This window comes from Stigmatopora nigra, chromosome 23 (assembly GCF_051989575.1).
Source record: "Stigmatopora nigra isolate UIUO_SnigA chromosome 23, RoL_Snig_1.1, whole genome shotgun sequence".
NCBI lineage: Eukaryota > Metazoa > Chordata > Actinopteri > Syngnathiformes > Syngnathidae > Stigmatopora > Stigmatopora nigra.
The window spans coordinates 17,996-38,371 of NC_135530.1; the positions used below are offsets into that span (position 1 = coordinate 17,996).

At 56.3% G+C, this 20,376-nt stretch overlaps 3 protein-coding genes across 5 annotated transcripts; all 3 read right to left on the minus strand.

Annotated features, from left to right (window-relative positions):
• Positions 1-74: 74 nt before the first annotated feature.
• echdc3 (enoyl CoA hydratase domain containing 3) lies at positions 75-3,172 on the minus strand. The gene is made up of 6 exons (XM_077709392.1): positions 2,924-3,172; positions 2,433-2,554; positions 2,081-2,178; positions 1,794-1,994; positions 1,496-1,674; positions 75-1,381 (listed from the first exon to the last, which is right to left on the minus strand). Exons 1-6 carry the CDS (start codon positions 3,070-3,072, stop codon positions 1,228-1,230), a joined length of 903 nt encoding a protein of 300 aa, XP_077565518.1. The 5' UTR covers positions 3,073-3,172; the 3' UTR covers positions 75-1,227.
• Positions 3,173-3,267: 95 nt separating this feature from the next.
• LOC144181097 (ATP-sensitive inward rectifier potassium channel 8-like) lies at positions 3,268-6,965 on the minus strand. The gene is made up of 6 exons (XM_077709391.1): positions 6,446-6,965; positions 6,099-6,247; positions 5,077-5,237; positions 4,874-5,013; positions 4,523-4,739; positions 3,268-4,276 (listed from the first exon to the last, which is right to left on the minus strand). The coding sequence occupies exons 1-6, from the start codon at positions 6,790-6,792 to the stop codon at positions 3,962-3,964; spliced, it is 1,329 nt and encodes a 442-aa protein (XP_077565517.1). The 5' UTR covers positions 6,793-6,965; the 3' UTR covers positions 3,268-3,961.
• Positions 6,966-7,504: 539 nt separating this feature from the next.
• abcc9 (ATP-binding cassette, sub-family C (CFTR/MRP), member 9) lies at positions 7,505-19,975 on the minus strand. Of its 3 annotated transcripts, XR_013324609.1 has the most exons (41): positions 19,747-19,975; positions 19,271-19,460; positions 18,983-19,124; positions 18,778-18,899; positions 18,441-18,607; positions 18,252-18,353; positions 17,918-18,058; positions 17,643-17,837; positions 17,135-17,299; positions 16,853-17,008; positions 16,447-16,581; positions 16,203-16,365; positions 16,097-16,137; positions 15,826-15,968; positions 15,636-15,744; positions 15,447-15,554; positions 14,691-14,763; positions 14,506-14,611; positions 14,186-14,287; positions 14,018-14,102; positions 13,858-13,938; positions 13,289-13,426; positions 13,099-13,224; positions 12,912-13,011; positions 12,773-12,852; positions 12,474-12,677; positions 12,185-12,336; positions 12,028-12,097; positions 11,743-11,900; positions 11,544-11,636; positions 11,328-11,430; positions 10,881-10,994; positions 10,690-10,810; positions 10,462-10,592; positions 10,205-10,283; positions 9,646-9,754; positions 9,001-9,104; positions 8,788-8,921; positions 8,545-8,607; positions 8,053-8,300; positions 7,785-7,931 (listed from the first exon to the last, which is right to left on the minus strand). XR_013324609.1 is itself a non-coding variant. In XM_077709387.1 (40 exons), exons 2-40 carry the CDS (start codon positions 19,416-19,418, stop codon positions 7,794-7,796), a joined length of 4,701 nt encoding a protein of 1,566 aa, XP_077565513.1. In that variant the 5' UTR covers positions 19,419-19,460; positions 19,747-19,975; the 3' UTR covers positions 7,505-7,793. The 3 variants fall into 3 exon arrangements, 2 of the variants coding, with proteins under 2 accessions (XP_077565513.1, XP_077565514.1); XM_077709387.1 differs by lacking the exon at positions 8,053-8,300 and having other exon boundaries at positions 7,505-7,931; XM_077709388.1 differs by lacking the exons at positions 8,053-8,300; positions 13,858-13,938; positions 14,018-14,102; ... (1 more) ...; positions 14,506-14,611; positions 14,691-14,763 and having other exon boundaries at positions 7,505-7,931.
• Positions 19,976-20,376: the final 401 nt, after the last annotated feature.

A 20,376-nucleotide genomic window follows, 5' to 3' on the forward strand; every position in this document is an offset into this window, starting at 1 on the left:
TCAACAAAAGAGTGGGCTGTTTTGAACTCAGCTTTATTCTTAGCTCATACCGTAAGAAATCGAAATCCACCATGTTTATTTTCTTCTTCTCCCTTAAACCGACAATTCCATACTTTTGTAGTCTTCGCTGACACCTAGCGACAGAAATACAACATGAGATTTGTCGTCACAACATTTGATTTCGATCGATTTCAGGTGCCAAAAGGAGTCGTCTCTGACTATAAAATAAAAGTTTAAAATAAAAAAAAACAACGTTAGACTTTGCGACGCTACGGGGGGAAACCATTGAATAACTCTACTGTAACAGCTTAAAGTAACAGATGAAGAGTTTCTTCTTCTGTGACTACAATTAGGAAGCATGGGATGGTAAAACCACTCCTAGAAGTACAAACATTACTCAAATGTTACTTTTAGTAGCCCATTGTTACGCCCCGCCTAAAATAATGCGGATGATATGAATATTGTTAAGAGTCCTGTCAAGACACCAAATTTACATTTTTACCCAAACACTCCAAGCTGGTCGACTTTAAAAGGAGATATAAATAGCAAATGTTGTGCATTGCACTGCAAGTAAAAAAAAAAAAAAAAAGAGCTATGACACAATATATATGGTTATTTACAGCTTTTAAGTGCCTAAATCCACCATTTAGTTTGTACTGCATTGTAGATCATTTTTGGGGGCATTGTCGGTTGGAGTGGACGGTGCACATTTCAAACTGGACACTTTTTAGCGGGGGTTGTAACCACAGCGAATTGTACTAAATTTCCTGTCACCCACTACGGGGGATGAATAACTTTTCGACGAGCCTTTGACGGCAAAGAACATCCGATCCGCTGAGGGTTAGGGTCAACTAGGGACAAACTCATTGTGAGTTTTTTTTTTTCCGGAGAACTTTTCAAGAGCCGCGTGACTGTGCGTCGAACATCGTGAAGGGCACAGAAAGAGCTCATTCCAAAACATTGACGCCCTATTTACACGTTGCATTGATTCAGCGGCATCGTCCACCGCGCATAGAGGGACTCCTTTGACTGGACGTCTATGGTCGCTTCGATGGCAAGGGAAGGAAGGAGTTGTTGAGCGCTACCGGCGGAAATGTCAGTCTGTCCCACCAATCATTTCTTCTGAATTGATGACCATGGTCTTTAAAATGCGGCTTTTGAGGCACCCGAGGTTACGGCCGGGACGACACGGCGCTAGCGGTGAACCTTTGACACTGCTCGTCGTCATCAGCGGTGAACCTTTCCCGCTCGGTGGCTCCACACTGGCTGGCGCTTCTCCACGAAAGCCCGTATCCCTTCCTGGCCGTCAAAAAGCGCCAGGTTGTCCAACATCGCTTGGCAGGCGGTGGCGTACGCCACGTCTGGACCTTGAGACATTTGCCTCGGGGGAGAAGGACAGGAGAGACTTTGGGTCAGGATGACAGGGGGAGGGGGACTGGCAGGGGGCGGGAAGACGACGACGACGGCAACGGCAATGGCGCCTGCGCGCGCTCACCTCTGGAAGGCGGCCTTGCCGAGAGCCACCACGGCTCGGCTGGCCCGGCACACGCGGCGGGCGATGGCCAGGGTCTCGGCTTCCAGTCGCTCTTCTGGGACCACCCGACTGAGCAGCCCGTGCAGCAAAGCATCGTGGGCAGAGATGGGAGCACCCGTGAAAAGCATCTCCATGGCCACCTGTCGGGGCGGGCCGACCGAGTCTGGGCTTAGTCCCGGGAACTCCCGCTCCCCCCCCCGCCCGACTGCCGGGGCGGTTCGGGCCCGGCCCGCCGCGCTGTCGGCGCCAAAACACTCACCTTCCTGGGCACGGCTCGGCCGAGAGCCACGGCCGGCGTGGAGCAAAAGAGCCCCACGTTGACTCCCGGGGTGGCGAAGGCGGAGCGGTCGGACGCCACGGCCAGGTCGCAGCTGGCCACCAGCTGGCAACCGGCCGCCGTGGCCAGGCCGTTGACCATGGCGATGACAGGAACGGGCACGTCTCGAATCAGAGTCATCACCTGCCGGAGCGGGGACGTGGGCGGGAATAATTATAATAGTATCAATAATAATAACCCTAATAATAACAGTCCCCCGACTCACTCACCTGCGTACACGTGCCAAATACGCGCTGGTGATAATCTCGCCCCCGAGCTGACGTCAGCTCTTTTAAGTCGTGGCCGGCGGAAAAGACCGGACCTTCCGCTGACGCGCACACAACAAAATACCAAGTTGCTTTCTGGAAGCCACGGCAGCACCGCTTTGGTGCGCGTGTGCCCGTAAAGTTCACGTTCCCGGACTGCTTCCGTTGTGTTTTTTTTTTTTCTTTTCTGTTCTTGTTTACAATTGAATTCTTTATTTGAAATACAGTCGCCACAAGTAGTTCAATAGCCAAATTATCAAAAGAGCACAAAGCAAATGCAAGAGTGAGTGGCAATATTTTCACCATTGGGATTGACCTGATATGATGATGACTCGAAGATCTTGGTTGTCCACATCGGCCACAATGTCCTGCTGAAGAGACTCCAGCATGCGCAGCGAAAGCGTGTTCCTCTTTTTGGGATTGTTCAGTATTATCCTTCTGTACATGAGCATATTGTTAGACGTAAGGTTTATGTCATATTCTTCAATATATAATGACATATTTAATGTTTTGACACCAAATAGCAAAGTTGGAAAGCATAGTCGCCAAAGGGTGTACTTTAAACCGGTAGTAGTTAAACAACAACAACAACAACAACAACAACAACAACAACAACAACAACAACAACAACAACAACAACAACAACAACAACAACAACAACAACAACAACAGCAAATACAAAAACAAGAAAGTGTTACCATGTCCGGCAAAATAAAGCGAAAAGACTTTAATCTCGCGTCCTAGTTGCAAGTCGACTGCAGTCAACAATTCGGAAATTGGGGACTTTTTTCCACCAGAGTTCGTCACCTGATACCGTCGTCTTGCCTGCGCACTGTCAGCGGTTCCGACTTGCTTGTGTCGCAGAAGAAGCGACGTCCGGAGAGCAATCGCCGCCACCCGCGACCAAGGTATGTCCCGCGCGTGCAACACGGAAGCAAACGAGAAGACGTAGCCATACTAGATACTTTGAGAAACGATCAAAACTAACACGATGGTTTCCGGATGTGGGAGGGTCGAGAGGGGGGAGCTTCACTGCATCCCTGACGTACAACGTGCGCGACCGACTACAGTCGAGTTTGAGCGAAATTATAGACATCGTGTTTAGGGCTGGTAGACGCTTCAAAGCCTACTTTGGTTCCGCCGAAATCCTCACAAATCCCCCAATTCGCTACGGATCCAAAACCTTGTTGAGAATATTTTATCAAACGTGTTCACACGAATATAATTTAGACAGGTGATTTATTTTGATTGAGTCACTTTTTAAGAAGCGGTCAGAAGAGTTGACTGCGGCTCTAACAGTGGAAGACCAACATTTAGCGGCTCTGACCTAAAATGGCCGACAAAGGTTAAAGTAGTTACTTCATCTACCCATGTCTAAATGAGAGAGTACTGTCAAGGTTACTTATTTCAGTCGGCTCCACAACATTTCATTTCGACTGTGTCAATTTCACAAATTAATACATGTACATATTTAGGAAGTTTTTTTAATGCACAAAAAGGAATCGTTGTGAGGATTAAAAGCAACCCTTTTTTTCCATTTACACAGAATGTAGGCAATTCCGAGTTATTTTCGCAATTAGTGTTGAGTACATCGTAACCGTGAATCCACTCCGTCTACCAAGTGTCGTGGTTGCGTAGGTGACATTGGTTGACAGAAATATAGTGAGCAGGAGGAAGGAGGGAGAGGAGGAAGTGGAAGAAGAAGTGCAAGAGGAGGAGGGAGAGGAGGAAGTGGAAGAAGAAGTGGAAGAGGAGGAGGGAGAGGAGGTGGAGAAGAAGAAGTCGAATGAGAAAGGTGGAGGCCCCGCCCAAAATGAAGATCAAGTCGCACTAGCCAGCCTCGTGTCAAGTGACAGCGTTTCCGCTCTGACCTCCCTCGGCGGGTGTAAAGAACTGGACCTTGGGCGAGAGCATGCCCGAGTTGTTTGATCGCAGGCTTACTCCTGCTCCTCCAACTCCTCCTCCTCCTCCTGCTCCTCCCCCTCCTCCTCCTCCCCCTCCTCCTCCGACGCCACCGCCTTTGCGCATGGAGTTGTTGCGCCGCATGGAGTTCCTCTTCCTCAGCGAGTTCTGGTGGGACAGTTCGCTCTTCTGCAACGTTTGGATCAAGATGGACGGCTTGTCGTCCAGTTCGCGGGCACTGCAACGGGGCGTGGCCACCTGTCGTCGCAAAAAAGCACGTCGTCTGCAAAATTCCTGGATATTTGAATTTTGGATGACTCTTTGGACCCACGACGGAACCAATAAAAAGTGCATCTCTATCCATATACCTCATTAACTGCCCATCTATTCATCTAAAAGGCCACCTGCGCTTTCAGGGTGGCCCCGTTCGCCTATTTCAGTACAATTGCCGGTCGGGCTCCGACTCGGAGAAGGCCGGTTGAAAAACATCGACACGTGACTGACCCGCAGCGTGTTCCCAAATTTGGAGTAGTCCACGGAGTAGACGCCCTCCTCCTCCGTGACGATGGGGACGAAGCGGTGTCCCCACTGGATCTCCTCGGAGACATAGGAGGTGCGCGCCTGCGTGGTGATGCCGGTGGTCTCCACGACACCTTCCAGTATCACGATCACCTCCAGGTCACTGCACTGCAGCTCCATGGCCGACAGTTCGTACAGCGGGCTGCCGTGAAGAGGTCAGGGGTTCCATTCAGCCGTTACCCGGGGCCAAGTCAGCCGATACAGCCGGCCCCGGGCGCGAACCGGCCGGTCGGCCGGGCCCGTTCTCGCCCGTGACGTGACGGACGACGAGCCAACCTGTTCCTGTCGATGACGTGGCAGACGATGAGCGGGGCGAGAAGGAAGAGGCTGTTGCCGGCCACCGCGTTCTCCGTCTGGACGTCAATCTGGTGGATGGGGATCACCTCGCCCTCGGGGGTGGTGGTCTTCCTCACCACCTGCGGCGCAAGGCCACCCTAAGCCACCGGCGACTCCTCGGGGGAGGCGAGGCCAAGACCCACCTGTAGTCGCGCAGTGGCGCTGATGATCATGCTCTTCCTCAGATCCCCGATGCGGATCATGAAGCACAGGCGGTTGTTGCGCACGGCGATAACGGCGTGGCGGCTGAAGATGAGGGTCTCGGCGCGCCGGTTGGACTGCGCCGTCTTCATGAAGATGCAACCTGGAAGGGCCGGCCGGCCGTGAAACCGCTGCGCAAATTCTTCAAGGAAAAATCTCATTGGACAAAAATGGGACTGCGCGCCACATGGTGTGGCTACCCCGGCTTACCCAAAGAATGGCGAGTGTTTTTGTCACTGGGATTCTTTGGAGGCATTTGACGTCTCACGGCTGTAATTTGTTACCAGCGTTCAAAGGTCTCCGATGCTACCACCCACCACTCCGAAAGCCTTTCAAAATGGATGAAACTATACCAAATTTGTAATGAAATACATTCACTGGTACCCGGTATCGGTTAAAACCGATTGGTTCCGGAAGTGACTTTGTTGGCATATTTCACAATGAATTAGCATCATTTCTTCCACACTTTTTTTATACTATCCCCTTTGTAAAAATAATAAAAAGTATACCAATGTTGTATGGAACATGGATGCCCCAAAAAAAGAGAATGATGAAGCCATTAAACTGACTAAGAAATGCAAAGAAGACACGGGGTGGAATTGCGAGTGGCAGCTGAGTAAACAGAGGAACACGCGGACGTCAATGCACAATTGAACAACTTCAAATGAGGTTACGCAGCGCGCACAGAAAAAGTCAAGAAACGTCCCCGCCACCAACAAAGACACACCGACCGGGAACGTGGCGCCGGGCCAAACGGCCTGCCTCGCTTGCGGCCTCTCTTTCCAGCCAACGGGAAGCAACTTTTCAAAACAAAATATAGCGAATAGGGGAAGTGGCTCTGCGTCTGACGTCTCGGAATTTGTGATATTTTCTCCTCCTATCGCGGGCCAAATTTGCCCCCATGGAGGCCTTTGGCAAGTCGATCAAGACGGCAAAATTGGGCTCCGAGCGGACGGCGGCCTACCCAGCATGACGGCGTTGATGATGAGCCCCACGATATTCTGCAGGATGAGCACGGTGATGGCGGCGGGACAATGCTCGGTGATCACGCGGCCGCCAAAACCGATGGTCACCTGGACCTCGATGGAGAATAGGAAGGCCGACGTGAAGGACCTGCGACAGATGGAGAAAAGTAAAATCGGAGCGGTAGATAGCGACCACGCAAAATCGCTCCCTCCCGAGCGGATTTTTTTGGCTTTGCTCTTGTTCTAATGTGGCCGTCGGCAGGCAGGCTGGGCTCAAAAGTCTCCAAAGTCATTCAAGTTGCCTTAAAGAGGGCGTCAACGGGGGCGGCGCTCGGCGAGCCCTTACTTGACGTCGTTGACGCAGTGCACGCCGTTGAGGCGCCGGGGGTCGAGGTCTCCGTGCGCAAAGGCCACCAGCCACCAGCTCATGGCAAAGAGCAGCCAGCTGCTGACGAAGGTGGTGGTGAAGATGACCACGGTGAAGCGCCACTTGAGGTCCACCAGCGTGGTGAAGACGTCCTGCAGGAAGCGGCCCTGCTCGCGGATGTTCTTGTGGGCCAGGTTGCACGAGCCGTTCTTGGCGATGAAGCGCGCCTTGTTGACGCGGTCGCGGAAGACGGGCTTGCGGGGCAGGCGGGACGCCAGCCCCGGCAAGCCAAACTCCTCCGGGATGATGCTCTTCCGAGCCAGCATGCTTTGCCGGTTGGATCACTGGCTCCCCGGCTCTCTAACTGGATGACGGTCTACCCGGCTGGATTCCCGGCTGGATTCCCGGCTGGATTCCCGGCTGGATTCCCGGCTGGATTCCCGGCTGGATTCCCGGCTGGCTGGATTCCCGGCTGGCTGGATGGCTGACTCGCTGACTCGCTCCCTCGCGTTTGACCGACTTTTGGACTTATGGGCGTGCGCTAAGTACGGACTGGGTTAGGAACCGCCTCCAGCTGGGACGGCCTTGCGATCCCAGGGCGCCGCCTTTCCCAAAATGTCCAAATGAAAAGAATGCACGCGCAGAGAATGCCGTTCAAGTGCGTGGAAGCTCCTCCAGATGTTCTATCGAGCCGTCAGAGGGCGCTGCTCAGCAACACCGAGTCAGGTCGTTCAAAAAATACTTGAAAACCAGCTATTGTCTAGAATTTAGCTCAATTGAAACATTGTGTTCCGTTTCTTAATTCACTTGTCCATTGCCAGATGGACATTTAGACGAGTTCATCGCGGGTACAAATCCCATCCAGACGAAGGCTTGTAGCCACTGTACGCGTCCTGCCGAGGGTGCACCGGTGGGAGCGAGATTTGAACCTGCGGTTGCCTGGTGGTGGTAGGGGGGGAGTGGCGATTAGTGCCCACTCACATCACTAGTCTACCCAGTCACATCAGATGGAAGTACTATAAGCAACAGACATGGACATTGAAAGATTACAAAAGTCCTTTAATGCACTTTTCTTTTAGCTCTCTTAATCAGTTGTCACGAGTGCGCGTCATGATCCAGGCAGATGAAAATGATCCATTTCCCAAAATCAATTTTCACACCTGCGGAGTCGGCGCCGGGATTAGAAAAGACACGCTTTTGACCGTGGAAGGCCATTTTTGCACCCCGAGTGGTATTGTGGCATAACCCTTGACTGACATTGCCGGGGAGGGGGACAATGTTCTTTCCTGTCGCCGCTTCCGCCGCCATGGCGACGGTGCGCGTCAGCCTACATGTCGGCCTTGACGAAGGAGGCGAAGATGCCGTCCTCCCGCTCCATGAGCGTCTCGGGCTTGTCGTATTCCAGGATGGTTCCGCGCTTCATGACGATGACCAGGTCGGCCGTGAGGATGGTGTGGACGCGGTGCTGAGGGGGTGACAGGACAAACGCGGGATCAGGAAGTGGTCGGGCCACGGCACACGGACGTTTGTTTTCCTTGGGTGGCGCTTTTTTTTTCTTTTTTTTTTCTCTTTGCTACGGTACCAACCGGGTCGTCTACGGCGGAACCGGACCTCCGGCCCGGACTCGACCGCCCGTCAGAAGAACGAGAAAGTCGGAAAGGAGACGAGACGGCGGCCGGGTCGAGGCGATCCGGTTCTATTTGTGGGTCCGCACTAGCACGCCGAAGAGGCTCTCCTCCTGTGCTAGCAGGTTGGGACCCGAGTCACACTCCACCAAAATCCCAGAGGAAAAGACCAACACCTGCCCGGCCTCCAGGATGGAAGAGACGCGGTGCTGAGGACGGTGGCCCGGAAAATACAGGGTGGCGCGGGACGGGAAGCGACCAAACAGAAGCAGAAAGGACAGGAAAGAGTCGTGAGGGGAAAACAAGTCCTTTTGCCCATGGACCGCTATGGTTTTTGAGTCCAGATGAGAAGAAAAGCGGAAGCCCAAGCGGAAGCCCGAGCGGAAGCCCGAGCGGAAGCCCGAGCGGAAGCCCAAGCGGAAGCCTAGCGCAACAGGGACAAAGAGGACTTACCGCGATGGTGACAACCGTCCGGTCCGCAAATGCCGTCATGACGACTTTCTGCAAGATGTTCTCCTAAAAAAAAAAAAAAAAATTAAAAAAAAGAGAAAAAATAAATCAAAGACAATTCACGTTGCACCCCCCCCTTGTGAGCGCTTTGATTTTATGCACGAGTTTTTGTTCCGTTCCACTAATGCCTTCAAAACCACGCACCAGCGGTCAAAGTGAGGGCAGAGGGAAGGTTAAAACACTCACCGTGGCCATGTCAATGGAGGCGGTGGCCTCGTCCATGATGAGGATGCTGCTCTTCCGAACAAAGGCCCGAGCCAAACAGAAGAGCTGCCGCTGACCCACGCTGAAGTTCTCGCCGCCCTCCGTCACCGCCGCGTCTGCGCGCGCCAATCAGAAAGCCTGGACGCGGGCCCCGGAGCGGGCACGCGGCCCCGTACGGCCCGCCGGCGTACCCACCGAGTCCCCCCGGCAGCGCCTTGACCATGTTCTTCAGCTGAGCGATCTCCAGGGCCTCCCACAGGCGCTCGTCGTTGCAAGTCCGCTCCGGATCCAGATTGAACCTGCGGGAGGTGCCGTCACGAGGGGAGGACGGTCCCCCGGGCGCCAAAGGCTCGACCGTTTGTGCACGGCGGGAAAAAAAAAAGAAAAAAAAGAAAAAAAATGCCGCCACAAAAACTTTTGTCGGGGGGGGGAGTTAGACGAGGCCCTGGGAACTCAGCTGGATGCACTTGGGAGCGGAGCAGACTTGCACGAGGCTCCACTCTTCAGCCCCAGTTGCCTTTTGCGGCCTAGGTGTCCGATTTAGTTACTCTTGGCCGTTAAGAGAAAGGCTCAAGCGGAGGATTTGCAGGTAAAGTGCTCATCTCCGCATATGAAAAGGACTGAAGATACTTGCGCCAGCAAAGGACATTTTGCTAATTCGGCCCCGTGGAGATTTATCGGAAGAACCCCCTCCCCGACCCTTACCCCAAAGAGATTTAGCGGAAGAACCCCCTGACCCTAACCTCAAAAAGACGAACATTTAGACCAAGTGACCGGATTGGAACGTAAACAGGAAGCGTGCGTGCGTGTGTGCGTGTGCGCAGGCGCTTGCACATCTACCTTATGGAGCCGCTAAACAAGATGGGGTCCTGCAGGATGATGGACAAGCGAGACCTCAGCGTCTGGAGGGGAAGTTTGCAGATGTCGATACCGTCAATGACGATCTTTCCTAGGGGTGGGGGGGGAGAAAAAACATTGGGTCATTCGCCCCTCCTGTTTTTCTTTTCTTTGAGTCGAGTGAATTCAAGTCGACGGACATAAAATGGAAATGGAAAGGAGAAGAAGAAAAAAAAGATTGTGTGCGCCGAGGAGTCGTTCCACGGTGTCATCGCCAATGTTAAAATAAGCCGTGGGATGACAGTGTGATAGGTTCATCAATAATTACACCGGTTGCCGTCTCGCATACATAAAGAAGTTTCCGCGTCTCCACGCGTGGTCATCAAATCCTCTCGTACGGCTCGGTCGTGTCAACAACCTCCGTGCCGGCACGGCACTTTTTCCCAAAAAAGGAAGGTTTAAAACGTTGCCAACGACTTGTTTTAAGCAGACATAAACAAGACACGAAGCAAAGATGGATTCTTTCTTTTTAAGTCAGCAGCAGAAGTGGCCCGCCTCTCACCTTCAAATACGTCCACCATGTTGAAGAAGGCCAAAGACAGCGAGGACTTGCCGCTTCCCGTTCGGCCGCAGATTCCCACCTGGCGAGGGCGAGGTTAGGCGTGGCCACGGCGAGGGCGGTCAAGCGTGGCCACGGCGAGGGCGGTCAAGCGTGGCCACGGCGAGGGCGGTCAAGCGTGGCCACGGCAAGATGTCAATTGTGCGTGCAACTGTAGTCTGTCTCAAGGAGAACCTTTGGCTCTTTCTTGATCTCTTTACCTTCTGACCCGGGCGGATGAAAGCGTTGACGTGCTTGAGCACGGCCTTGAGCGTGGGGTCGTAGCGCACGCACAAGTCCTGGATCTTGATCTCTCCGTCCTTTGGCCACGTCTCCGGCACCTGAGAGGAATCTGAGGAGGAGGAGAAAAAAAAAATGAAAAAATTAAAAAAAAGCTCTCCTTCCGGATTCCCCCGATGGCCACAGTCTGGACAAGTCCGACAAGTTACCCATGGATCCCTCGTAGTTCTCCGACTCGGTACTCAGGAAGCTGTTGACTTTTTTCACCGCCGCCATCTGCACCTCCAAGTCCGCCAAATTCCTCACCACCCAGTTCAAGTAGTTGGTGACCTGCGCAATACGTCCACGTGTCTCTCGGAGACTTTTACCGCGAGACGAGGCGGAGGCGGCGGCGACTGACCGTGAGCGCGTAGGTGAGGGCCAGGCCGACCATTCCTCCGGACGGCTTACCGCAATCTAAACCCCAAATGGACGCCCCGGCGGCGGCCAGCACCACCACGGCGCCCAGATAGTCCTGGACCAGACAAAAACAATACAGAAAGTAGAGAACGCCGCGTGGGGCCGACCGGGCTCCGTCTCGCGGCTGGCCGTCCACGGGGCCGCTTGGGGAAAAATCCAAAAGGCCAGAAGGGGTTGACTTTTGCGTCGGATAAGCCCGATTTCTCCGCCCCAAATTTGTCCGGCGGGGGCCGACGTCCGATCCGTCGGAAGCCCGAGGGCTGACGGCCAATCGACCGAGGCCGCCCGCCGCCCGCCCGCCTGCCGCCGATCGGACGCGGGGCGGAGTCTGGCTGGCGCGACTGAGGGCATGAGAGCGGCTGACCCCCGACCCCCGGCGGCGTCTCACCGTGCGGACCTCCAGCCAGCGGTTGGCGGCCGAGAGGAACAAATAGGCCGTGTTGTTGGTGTCCGTCAGCTCCAGCATGCGCTGCTTGAAGCGGGCCTCGTGTCTGAAGCAAAAAGAGCTCGGGGTTAGCCTCGACTCCGACGAGGGGGAAAAGAACACCACTGAACATCTCTGTCCGTGCTTGGGGAGGAAGCGGGGCACGCCCAGGCGCCGTACCTAAAGGCTCGGATGGTGGTGAGGCCTTCGGCCGTTTCGGAGAAGTGACACAGCAGAGGGAGTTGCGTGGAGTCGTCCAGGTCCTGGAGGTCCCTGCGGCGACAGGAGCCCGAGAAGAACCGGCCCCACGCCCGCCGCGGGGGAGGGAGGGAGGGAGGGAAGGGAGGGAGGAGCTGGGCTCGGCGGCCCGGGAACTCACTTGGAGGCCACTCGGAAGTATTTCTGGATGAAGTAGAAGGCCACGGCCAGGGGCACCAGAGCCACGATGAAGTAGGGGGTGATGACGGAAATGACCCCGATGGCGGACAAGCAGAGCAAGGTGGATCGCGTCAGGGACTCCAGAGTGGGAGGAATATGCTGCGGGCGGAAAAGGAGCACGGATCTGGAGACCGACCCACCCACCGACGCACGTGGGCCAGCCGTGCGGAGAAACAGAGCAGAGCGGGGGCTCGGCGGAAGAACGGCGAAGGACGCGCCGCCCGACCTGGTCGATGATGTTTGTGTCCGCCGAGAACCTGTTGAGGATCTGGCCCAGCGGTGTGATGTCAAAGAATCTGAGGAAGAAGGACGGCCGGCGTCGCATTTGGGCCGGGGAGAAGCCCGCGCCTTCCCGACAGACGGGGGGGGGAGGCGCCCATTACCTGAGTGGAGCGTGGATAATCTTGTTGAGCAGGTTGTGGTGGAGGTTGGTGGCCGCCGAGAGCCCCAAGAACTCCACGGTCAGCGATGTGATGAGGCACAGCGTGATGCCGGCCGCGCACAGGCCGACAAACACCATCAGATTGAAGAAGTCCTGCACGGGGCAGACACGGGGCAGACACGGGGCGGGCACGGGGTTAGGCTTCGTTTTTCCCCAGCCAACACTTGCAAACACTCCAGAGCGGAATGCGATACGACCCCGCCCCCGACCCCCGAATTGATAAGGAAGACCTTGTCCAGAGCGTAGCTGCTGATCGCCGGCTGGACCTGGCACGTTCCGTTGGGTGCCCTGACCATGGTGGCGTTGCTGTGGTCGGAGGTCCAGATGGCCAGCCAGTAGTCGATGGCCACGATGACCGAGTGCTTGAGGAGCTTACAGGACATCATGAGGAAGACCATGAAGAAGCCACCAGAGGATAGGTAGCACCAGCAGACCTGAGAAGACGTCGGGAGGGCCGTGAACGGAGGACGGCGCCGCCACGGTGCCGCCACGGTGCCGCCACGGTGCCGTAGGGCCCAGAGCGGCTCACCTTCCACGGGACCTTGGATCTTCTACCTTGGTTGGTAGTGGTGGACAGGTTGTCCTCGTCCTCCTCCTCCTCTTCCTCCTCTGAAAAGATCAGTATACTTTGAGGCCAAGGCATGGCGGCAAAAGTGCCAGCCGCCTACCTTCGTCTTCATCGTCCACCTGGTTTTTGGCTTCTCTGGGATAGAACGCTCGGCGGAGTGTCTTCCTCTCCAGCGTGGTTTGGCTGTCCTGCTCGATGTCCTGCGTGGAGGAAAGCGCTCGGTCCAAGCCACGACGACGACAACAACAACAACAAAAGCAAAGACAGACAAAGCCGCGGCAAACAACCTTCTCCAACTCCTGATCTTGCCGGTTCATGAGCGTCTTCCAGTGGTCGTAGAGCTCCACGTCGTGCGTCTGAATGTCTTTCAGAGTTCCTTCTCTCAGTACCGATCCGTCCTTCATGGCGATAATCTGAGGCGCACCGATGGATTTTTAACAGGGAGCCCCCCCCAAACAAGTACATCCGGCTTCTCACCCAGTCGGCGTGGATGAGGTACTGCAACTTGTGCGTCACGAGAACCACCGTTCTCTTGTCGTCCTGCAGGAACTTGAGGATGCCGTCCTGCATCAGGTGGTCGCTCAGGTGGATGTCCAGGGCCGAGAAGGGGTCGTCCTAAAGGGACGCAAGTCACCACAGCTACAGATAGGCTCAAAGGGCCGAACGTGGCGTCGGGCAGAGAAATACGCCGACTCGGCCAAACGTCGCGTCTGCTAGAGAGAGAGGTACGCTAAAACGGCCGAACGTCCCCACACCCATTGACCGTTGCGCCCGTTCTGGCCATCGGAGGGATCACGTGGCTTGGGGTTAGCCTTTCCCAAACGGGCCCCATCGCACGGCTCCCGTCGGACCGTCGTCAGCGCCCTTTTGATCCCACCGACAGAGTGTCCTCGTGCGGACCGAAATTGGAGGCGGCCGAGAGGGCGTCGCCCGTGGCGACGGGATAAACACGGCGCCCGGTGGGGAAAATGGCGTGGCTTCCTGCCAGACGCCTGGAATTCATCTAAGGGGGGTGACGCGGAGGAACAGAGTTTGTTTGTGCTGACCAGGAAGACCACGTTGGTGTTCTGGTAGAGCGCTCGAGCCACGCAGATCCTCTGACGCTGCCCGCCGCTCAGGTTGATGCCCTGTCCGGGGGAGGCGCCACGTAAGATCGAGTCCACCAGGTGGGGGGAGGGGGGGGGGTGTTGGGCGTGGGGTACCTACTCTCTCGCCGATCTCCGTCTGGTCCCCGAAGGGAAGCAGATCGATATCCAATTGGAGAGAGCAGGCGTCGATCACCGCCTTGTACCTGCCACGCCAGACAGAGCCGGCCGGAAAGCATTAGCGAAGGTTGACTATTTTTTGGGGTTCCCTCTGACCGGCCAAGCTCACCTCTGCTTGTTGAAGGGGCTCCCGAAGGTGATGTTGTCTTCCACGGTGGCGTTGAGCAGCCACGATTTTTGGGTGGCGTACGCCACGGAGTAGCGGTTCTTGCTGGGTTAGGGCGAGCGTCGGCCATGTGGAAAAACAGCGCAACGGGTCAGAAGCGGTCGGTGCCACGACAAAGCTTTGCCCGAAAAGCCACTAAAGGGAGGATTGGGGGCCAAGGCCTGGATGGTGCGCACAACGCCTCCAGCCAATTTGTCAAGCGTCAGTTGAGTCTCTGGCCATCCGTGGCCCCGCATTTCAGGCCGGCCGGCCAGATGCCTTACTTGCTCCAGTGGATTCGGCCGCTGATGGTCTGCATCTCGCCGAGCATGGCGAGCAGGAGCGACGACTTGCCGCAGCCCACCTGGCCTACGATCATGGTCAGTTGTCCTGAGGGCGCAAAACGGCACACGTTAGCGGCCCCCGCCGGGCCCCCGCTTCCGGGGCGCGCCGGGGGTCCACCGCTTACCCGTGGGGATGCGGATGTTGATATCCGTCAGCAAGGACAGGTGGCTTCCCCAGGTGAAGCTTCCGTCGCTCACCTGAACACCGGAAATCAATTGCTCTCCGGGGGCATTGGAGGCGCTTGTTTTTTTTTGGGGGGTTGGGGGGGGGACTAGCTCCTCCACCCGCCAAGCACCCGCGAAATCCTGACCCAAAGCAGAGTCAGTTGCCGCCTGGGCGAGAATCCGGCACGTCTCCCGCTCCCCGGTGGCCGTATTCCTCTCCTGGCTTTGGATTCTTTTTTGTGCCATAAGATTGGAGGGCTAATTATTCTGCGTAGCTCACGCGTACGTGACTGGACTCCCGCCCCCGCCGTTGCCGTCCAAAAGGAGTCGGGGAGGGGGCAGGGCGGTTGGGAGAAAAGCTAAACATCAACGGGAGCGTCGCACGAGAGGAACATAGCTCCGCCGGTGTCAAAGGCCAGGGAGAACAGGAAATGAGAGCGGGGCCCGCCGGCGAATAGCCCACCGGCTCGGAAACCCCGACCCGCCGAGGTCGAGCGAGTAGTCCCGACCCATTCCCCGAGCCGCACGGCTCCGACGAGGGGGCGGTGGCCCCGCGGGGACGCGGCAGGAAACGTGGCCTTAAGCGAGGCCCCTTTCGGGGCAAGACCTTCCCGTGTGAATCCCCGGCCGGCTCGGTGAGAACGCCGGACGTGACGGAAGACAGCTGCCCGCCGGCAGTGCGGCGTCCACGTGGCACGCGACGGCCAACGACTAACCTTGACGGCCACGTCTTCCGTCTCGCTGGGTCTGGTCTGGCGCCTGGACGGCTGCTCGTAGGCGTCCATCTGGTAGCGTCGGGGCTGCTTCCTGCTGACGGCTTTGGTCTTTTTTGGGCCAGTCGGCGGACAGAAAGACGGCAGTTGAGAGAAGGAAAGGACGGGCGGGGCAGGCGTCCACGGACCCACCGCTCCGGGACGCGTCTCGGTCAGATCCGGGGCTAGCGGCGCGTCTCCGTTCCTCCAGCCGTCGTCTCCGATCTGGTCGCTCTGGAGGAACTCGCCCAGCTTCTGGACACTAGAACGCGCGCCCGCCACCTCATCCATATTGGACGGGGCGGGGCGGTGGTTTTCCGTCCCGCCGGGGAGGCGGACTCACCTGACGAGCGCCTTGACGGCGAATCTGACCACGGTGGAGAGCAGGAAGAGGGGCGTGACCAGGATGTTGAAGAGCGCCAGCGTGGCAAAGGCCTTGGCGGGGCTCAACTCGGCGTGCGTCATGAAGTTATGCATGACGAAGGTCTGCGAGGAGGCGGGCGAGGCCTTAGGACGCGGGTCCCCCGAGGTCACGGACGCTAAGAAATGTCTCGGAGCCAGCGGGTGGCCCGATACGAGCCCATTTGCTGCCGGTCGCTCGGACGCCGTCTTACCACCAGGACGGCGGCGATGGGAATGGCGGCGTTCATGAAGACTGCGCGAGGACAGAAGGTGATCAACGTGGAGGGAGGATGGAGGCACCGACCACGAGACACTCACTGGACATGGAAGTGTAGAAGGCAAAGGTCTTGAGGCTGTCCAGTTCTTTGGCTCGCGTGTCCTCCACGCTGTGGCAGAAGATGTTCTCCCAGGCGTAAAGCTTCAGCAGCTTGATGCCCTTCAGGATCTCCGAGGTCTTCTTTAAGCGATCGGTGGAGTGCTCCTGCCGGTCACCGATGGGGGTCGGGTCACCGTCCAGTGCTAAAAGCCAGGCTGGCCTTTTGTCTCGGTAGGCGCGGCTCACCAGGGTGCTCTTCTGCATGTCGGCCAACTTGGTGGCAATGAGGTACTGGACCGGAGCCAGGAGAACGATGACAGAAGCTCCCACTAGCGCGCTGCAGCCCAGCAGGCCGTAGAGGAGAACCACTCCCACCACAATCTGGGGCCGGGGCCCAGAAGACAAAGGTTGGCCTTTTCTCGGGGGTTTTCAGAGCCCACCGGGGTGAGGCAAACACTCCCACAAAAGTCTGGCCCTTTGTGGAATTGTTTGCCCGCCCCCGGGTTAGGGAGAAATACCATGAAAACCAAAACCCCCACAGGCTTTCCAATAATACAACAGCGTCATGGTCGTGGGCCCGACTCGGGCAGACTTTCCGCGTCGGCGCCGGCGCGGCTTGGCTTTTCGTGCCCGGATAGATGGAGATGGCTACCTGCACGGGCATGGCCCAAAGGTTGGGACAAAGGAAGAGGAACCACATGAGCTGGTTGGTTTCGATGGCGACCAGGTTGTTGATCTGGCCCAGCGTCATCTCGCCCATGGACATGGTGGACGTGGACAGACGCAGGATCTTGTTGTAAATCATGGCCTGGTCCGAGAGAGGGAAATACAACGGCTTCATTCACCTGCCCCCTTTGTTTTTTTTCTGGCCCCGGCGGTGGCGCCAGTCCAGGCAGGCAAAATGCCCGCTGCGCTGGCCCTCTGTGTGGCTCACCAAGAGGGCTCCCCTCAGGTTAATGCCCGTTTCTATGGTCACGTAATAGGAAGCCTGCAAGAAGGTCCTTTGCAGCACCAGGGCCAGGAAGAGCAGCACGGCCAAGACCGAGGGGTTCTGAAGCAGCTCGGTGGAGAGCATGAAGTGGACGCCAAAGTACTTCTTCTGCAAAAACACAACAAAGCGTGGGAGGAATTTCTCACGTCACTCGGGGAACATCTGCCGCCGGCTCAGCCGCGACAACGAGCCACCGCTCAGAGTCCGCTCGGCCGGCGCGGCCGGCGCGGCCGGACTCTGCTGCGGTCGCGGTTACAAACGCTGACACCGGAGCTGGAAAAAGCAGAAGGCTTACGCGCTAGCCGCTAGCCCTTGATGAGTGAGTGTGTGTGTGTGTGTGTGTGTGTGTGTGTGTGTGTGTGTGTGTGTGCGTCTGGGTGTGTGTGTGTGCGTGTGTGCGTGCGTGCGTTTTCTTTTAAAGTCTTGCGATAAATTGTTTGCACACACTCACCCTAATCTCAACAGAAGTGGAGCCTTTGTCTTCATCCAGCGTCAAGTTCTTGACAATGCCCAAGATGCAAAGCGGCCCGGCGAAGCCCAGCACGTCGGCCAAGTAGCGAAAGGTGCTGCTGAGCAGAATTGGTCGCCCGAACGCTCGGTACACCGAGCGCCAGATGGACGGCGCCTGCTCCGGGTTCTCCGCCGTCTGCGCGGGAAACCACAGTTGGCCGCCGTACGCGGCACGCGACAAACCTTCAAACCAGCGTGGTGCTTTTGACTTCTTACCCTCTGGTCCTCGTAGGCGTCTTTCAGTCGCAAGTAGTTGGTCAAAGCCCGCATGGCGATGGGGAGTTTCCCGATTTTCTTCAGCTCGATGGGTCTCTTGTGAGCACCCATGATCAGGGGGTTCATCCACCAATACGTAGCCTGGCAAAGGAGCGCCAAAGCTTGGCTTGGGTTTGGGATTGGGATTGGGCCCGACCCTGACCCCGGCCCTGACCCCGGCCCTGGCCCCGGCCCTGACCCCGGCCCTGACCCCGGCCCTGACCCCGGCCCTGACCCCGGCCCTGACCCCGGCCCTGACCCCGGCCCTGACCCCGGCCCTAGCTCCTTTTTATACCTTTGAGAGCAGGTTGACAAAGGGCTGCAGGAAACGGACCCCCAGATCCTGCAAGTCTTCGGGCGGCTTCACCTTCTGGGGGTTGGCGAAGAACACGTACTTCTGCCGGGACGAGGGGACAAAAGCTCACACCGCCAAGACCGGGAGCAAAGGGCCGGCCGGCTTTGGGCGCTTTTGCCCCCAACGCACCCTGATCCTGATCACGTTGATTTCCACGCCCATGAGCAGGCCGTACAGGACCACCAGCAGCACCGTGATGCAGAACCTCAGCTGCAGCGGGCTCACCTCGTAGGCCGTGAACTTCCACAGCTTGATGCATTTGGTGATGAAGGCCAGCACCCAGTAGATGAACAGCACTGTCGAGAGCGGCCCGGCCGGCGGTCAGCGGGAACCGGGCCGCATTCTTCTTGCCGCCGCTTGACTTAAGGTGGCACCAGAGCAAGCACACACCCGGCCAAGCTCCCAACAACAATTCAGATGACTTACCTCGAGCGAGACGCCGAGACGGCAGAGGCGCGGAACTCACCGAGGAGAAGTTTGGGGAAGTTGGAGGTCTCGATGTTGTGGTAGTAGACGACGGAGGTGGTGGCGGCCACGAAGCCCATGAAGGCGGGCACGAACAAGTGAAGGTGGTTGGTGTCCATCATCCTTCAAACACCAGACGGCATCACTTAGCGGCGGGAGGAGGGGAGGGAGGGAGGGAGGGGGGGGGGGGGGGGGGGGTGCGTTACTTGTTGGACACCAGGCCCTCGGCAAACTCGCAGACGTGAACGAAGAGCAGCGAGAAGGTGAGGATCCACCTCAGGTCGTGGCCCGGGAAATGGAGCCACGTGTTGTGGTGGATTTGCACCTTGGAGCTCTGGCTTCCCCATCCTGGGATTGGTTTTTGACAGAAGAAGAACAAGAAGAAGAACAAAAAGAAGAAGAAGAAAAAGAAAGAAAAAGAAGAAGAAGAAAAAGAAGAAGAAAAAAATGTAGGAAGGTCACTCGTCCAAAGACAACTCCTGCTCCGGACTTGCCGATGAAGAGGATGGGGAAGGTGATGAAGAGGAGGAAGACGTGGGGCACCAGGTTGAGGGCGTCCACGAAGCAGCCGTTGTTGAGAACGCCGTCGTCCACGCTGTAGCCCTCCGAATTGTCGTCGTTGCCGCAAAAGGACAAGGCCATGGCCGGTCCTCGCAGGCGACTTTAAAAGTGATGAAACTCACTCTAAAAAAAGAAGGGGAAAAAAGGCACACGTCTTTAGACTTTTCAATTCGGAGTGTGGCTCTCGAGGGATAACATTTGACTCGTATGAATTATTTGAGGGCTCTTCTCTCTCTCTCACTCACTCTCACTCACTCTCTTTCTCTCTCTCTCACTCTCTCCTTTTCGAAGCCCGCAGGAGGGCGTCCCGAAAATGACGTCGTCACGTCAAACAGTCCCCAAAATACACCCAAGACAAATTGAGTTGACGCTCGAAATGTGTGGAGAAAAACAACGATTGAAAGTTTACCTGAGCGCGATGAGTGAAATGATCACGGACAAACGTTCATTCCTCCTAGAGGAAAGAGAAGGAGGAAGAAAAGAGCTTAGAAGAAGGAGGAATGAAAGTGACAAAGTGAGAAAATGAGAAGATGATTTGCTGATGGGTGCTGAGAGAGAGAGGAAAACGCCACGCTTATTTTTAGACGGGTTAGACCCGGCGCTCTCAGCTGCTCCGCATTCTCATGCGCACAGGGAGACGCTTCAAGAAATGCCAGTTCACCGCTTCCGGGGACTTTCGAAATAAAACAAGGGCAAAACAAAAGCAACGGCTCACAATTGAATTGAATGCAATTCTCCCCCCCCCCCTCCCCCTATTCAATTGAATCAAACGCAACAAAAGGGAATGGTGCGTTTTAGCCCGGGCGAACAAGTGGGAAGGAACACTGAAAAGATTCCAATTCTCCGAATGGCTTTCGGAGACGGGCAGATTGAGGGGGGAGTTTTTCGTTCTTTTCTTTTTTTAAACATCCGGTATATGCTGCTTTGACCTAGCGCCAACTTGATGCATACTACTACTTCCCGATCACATTTCAAAAACTCAAGCACTTTGACGCCCCAGAGAGGCTTTCAATCACACTCTCAACAAATCCTACTCCAT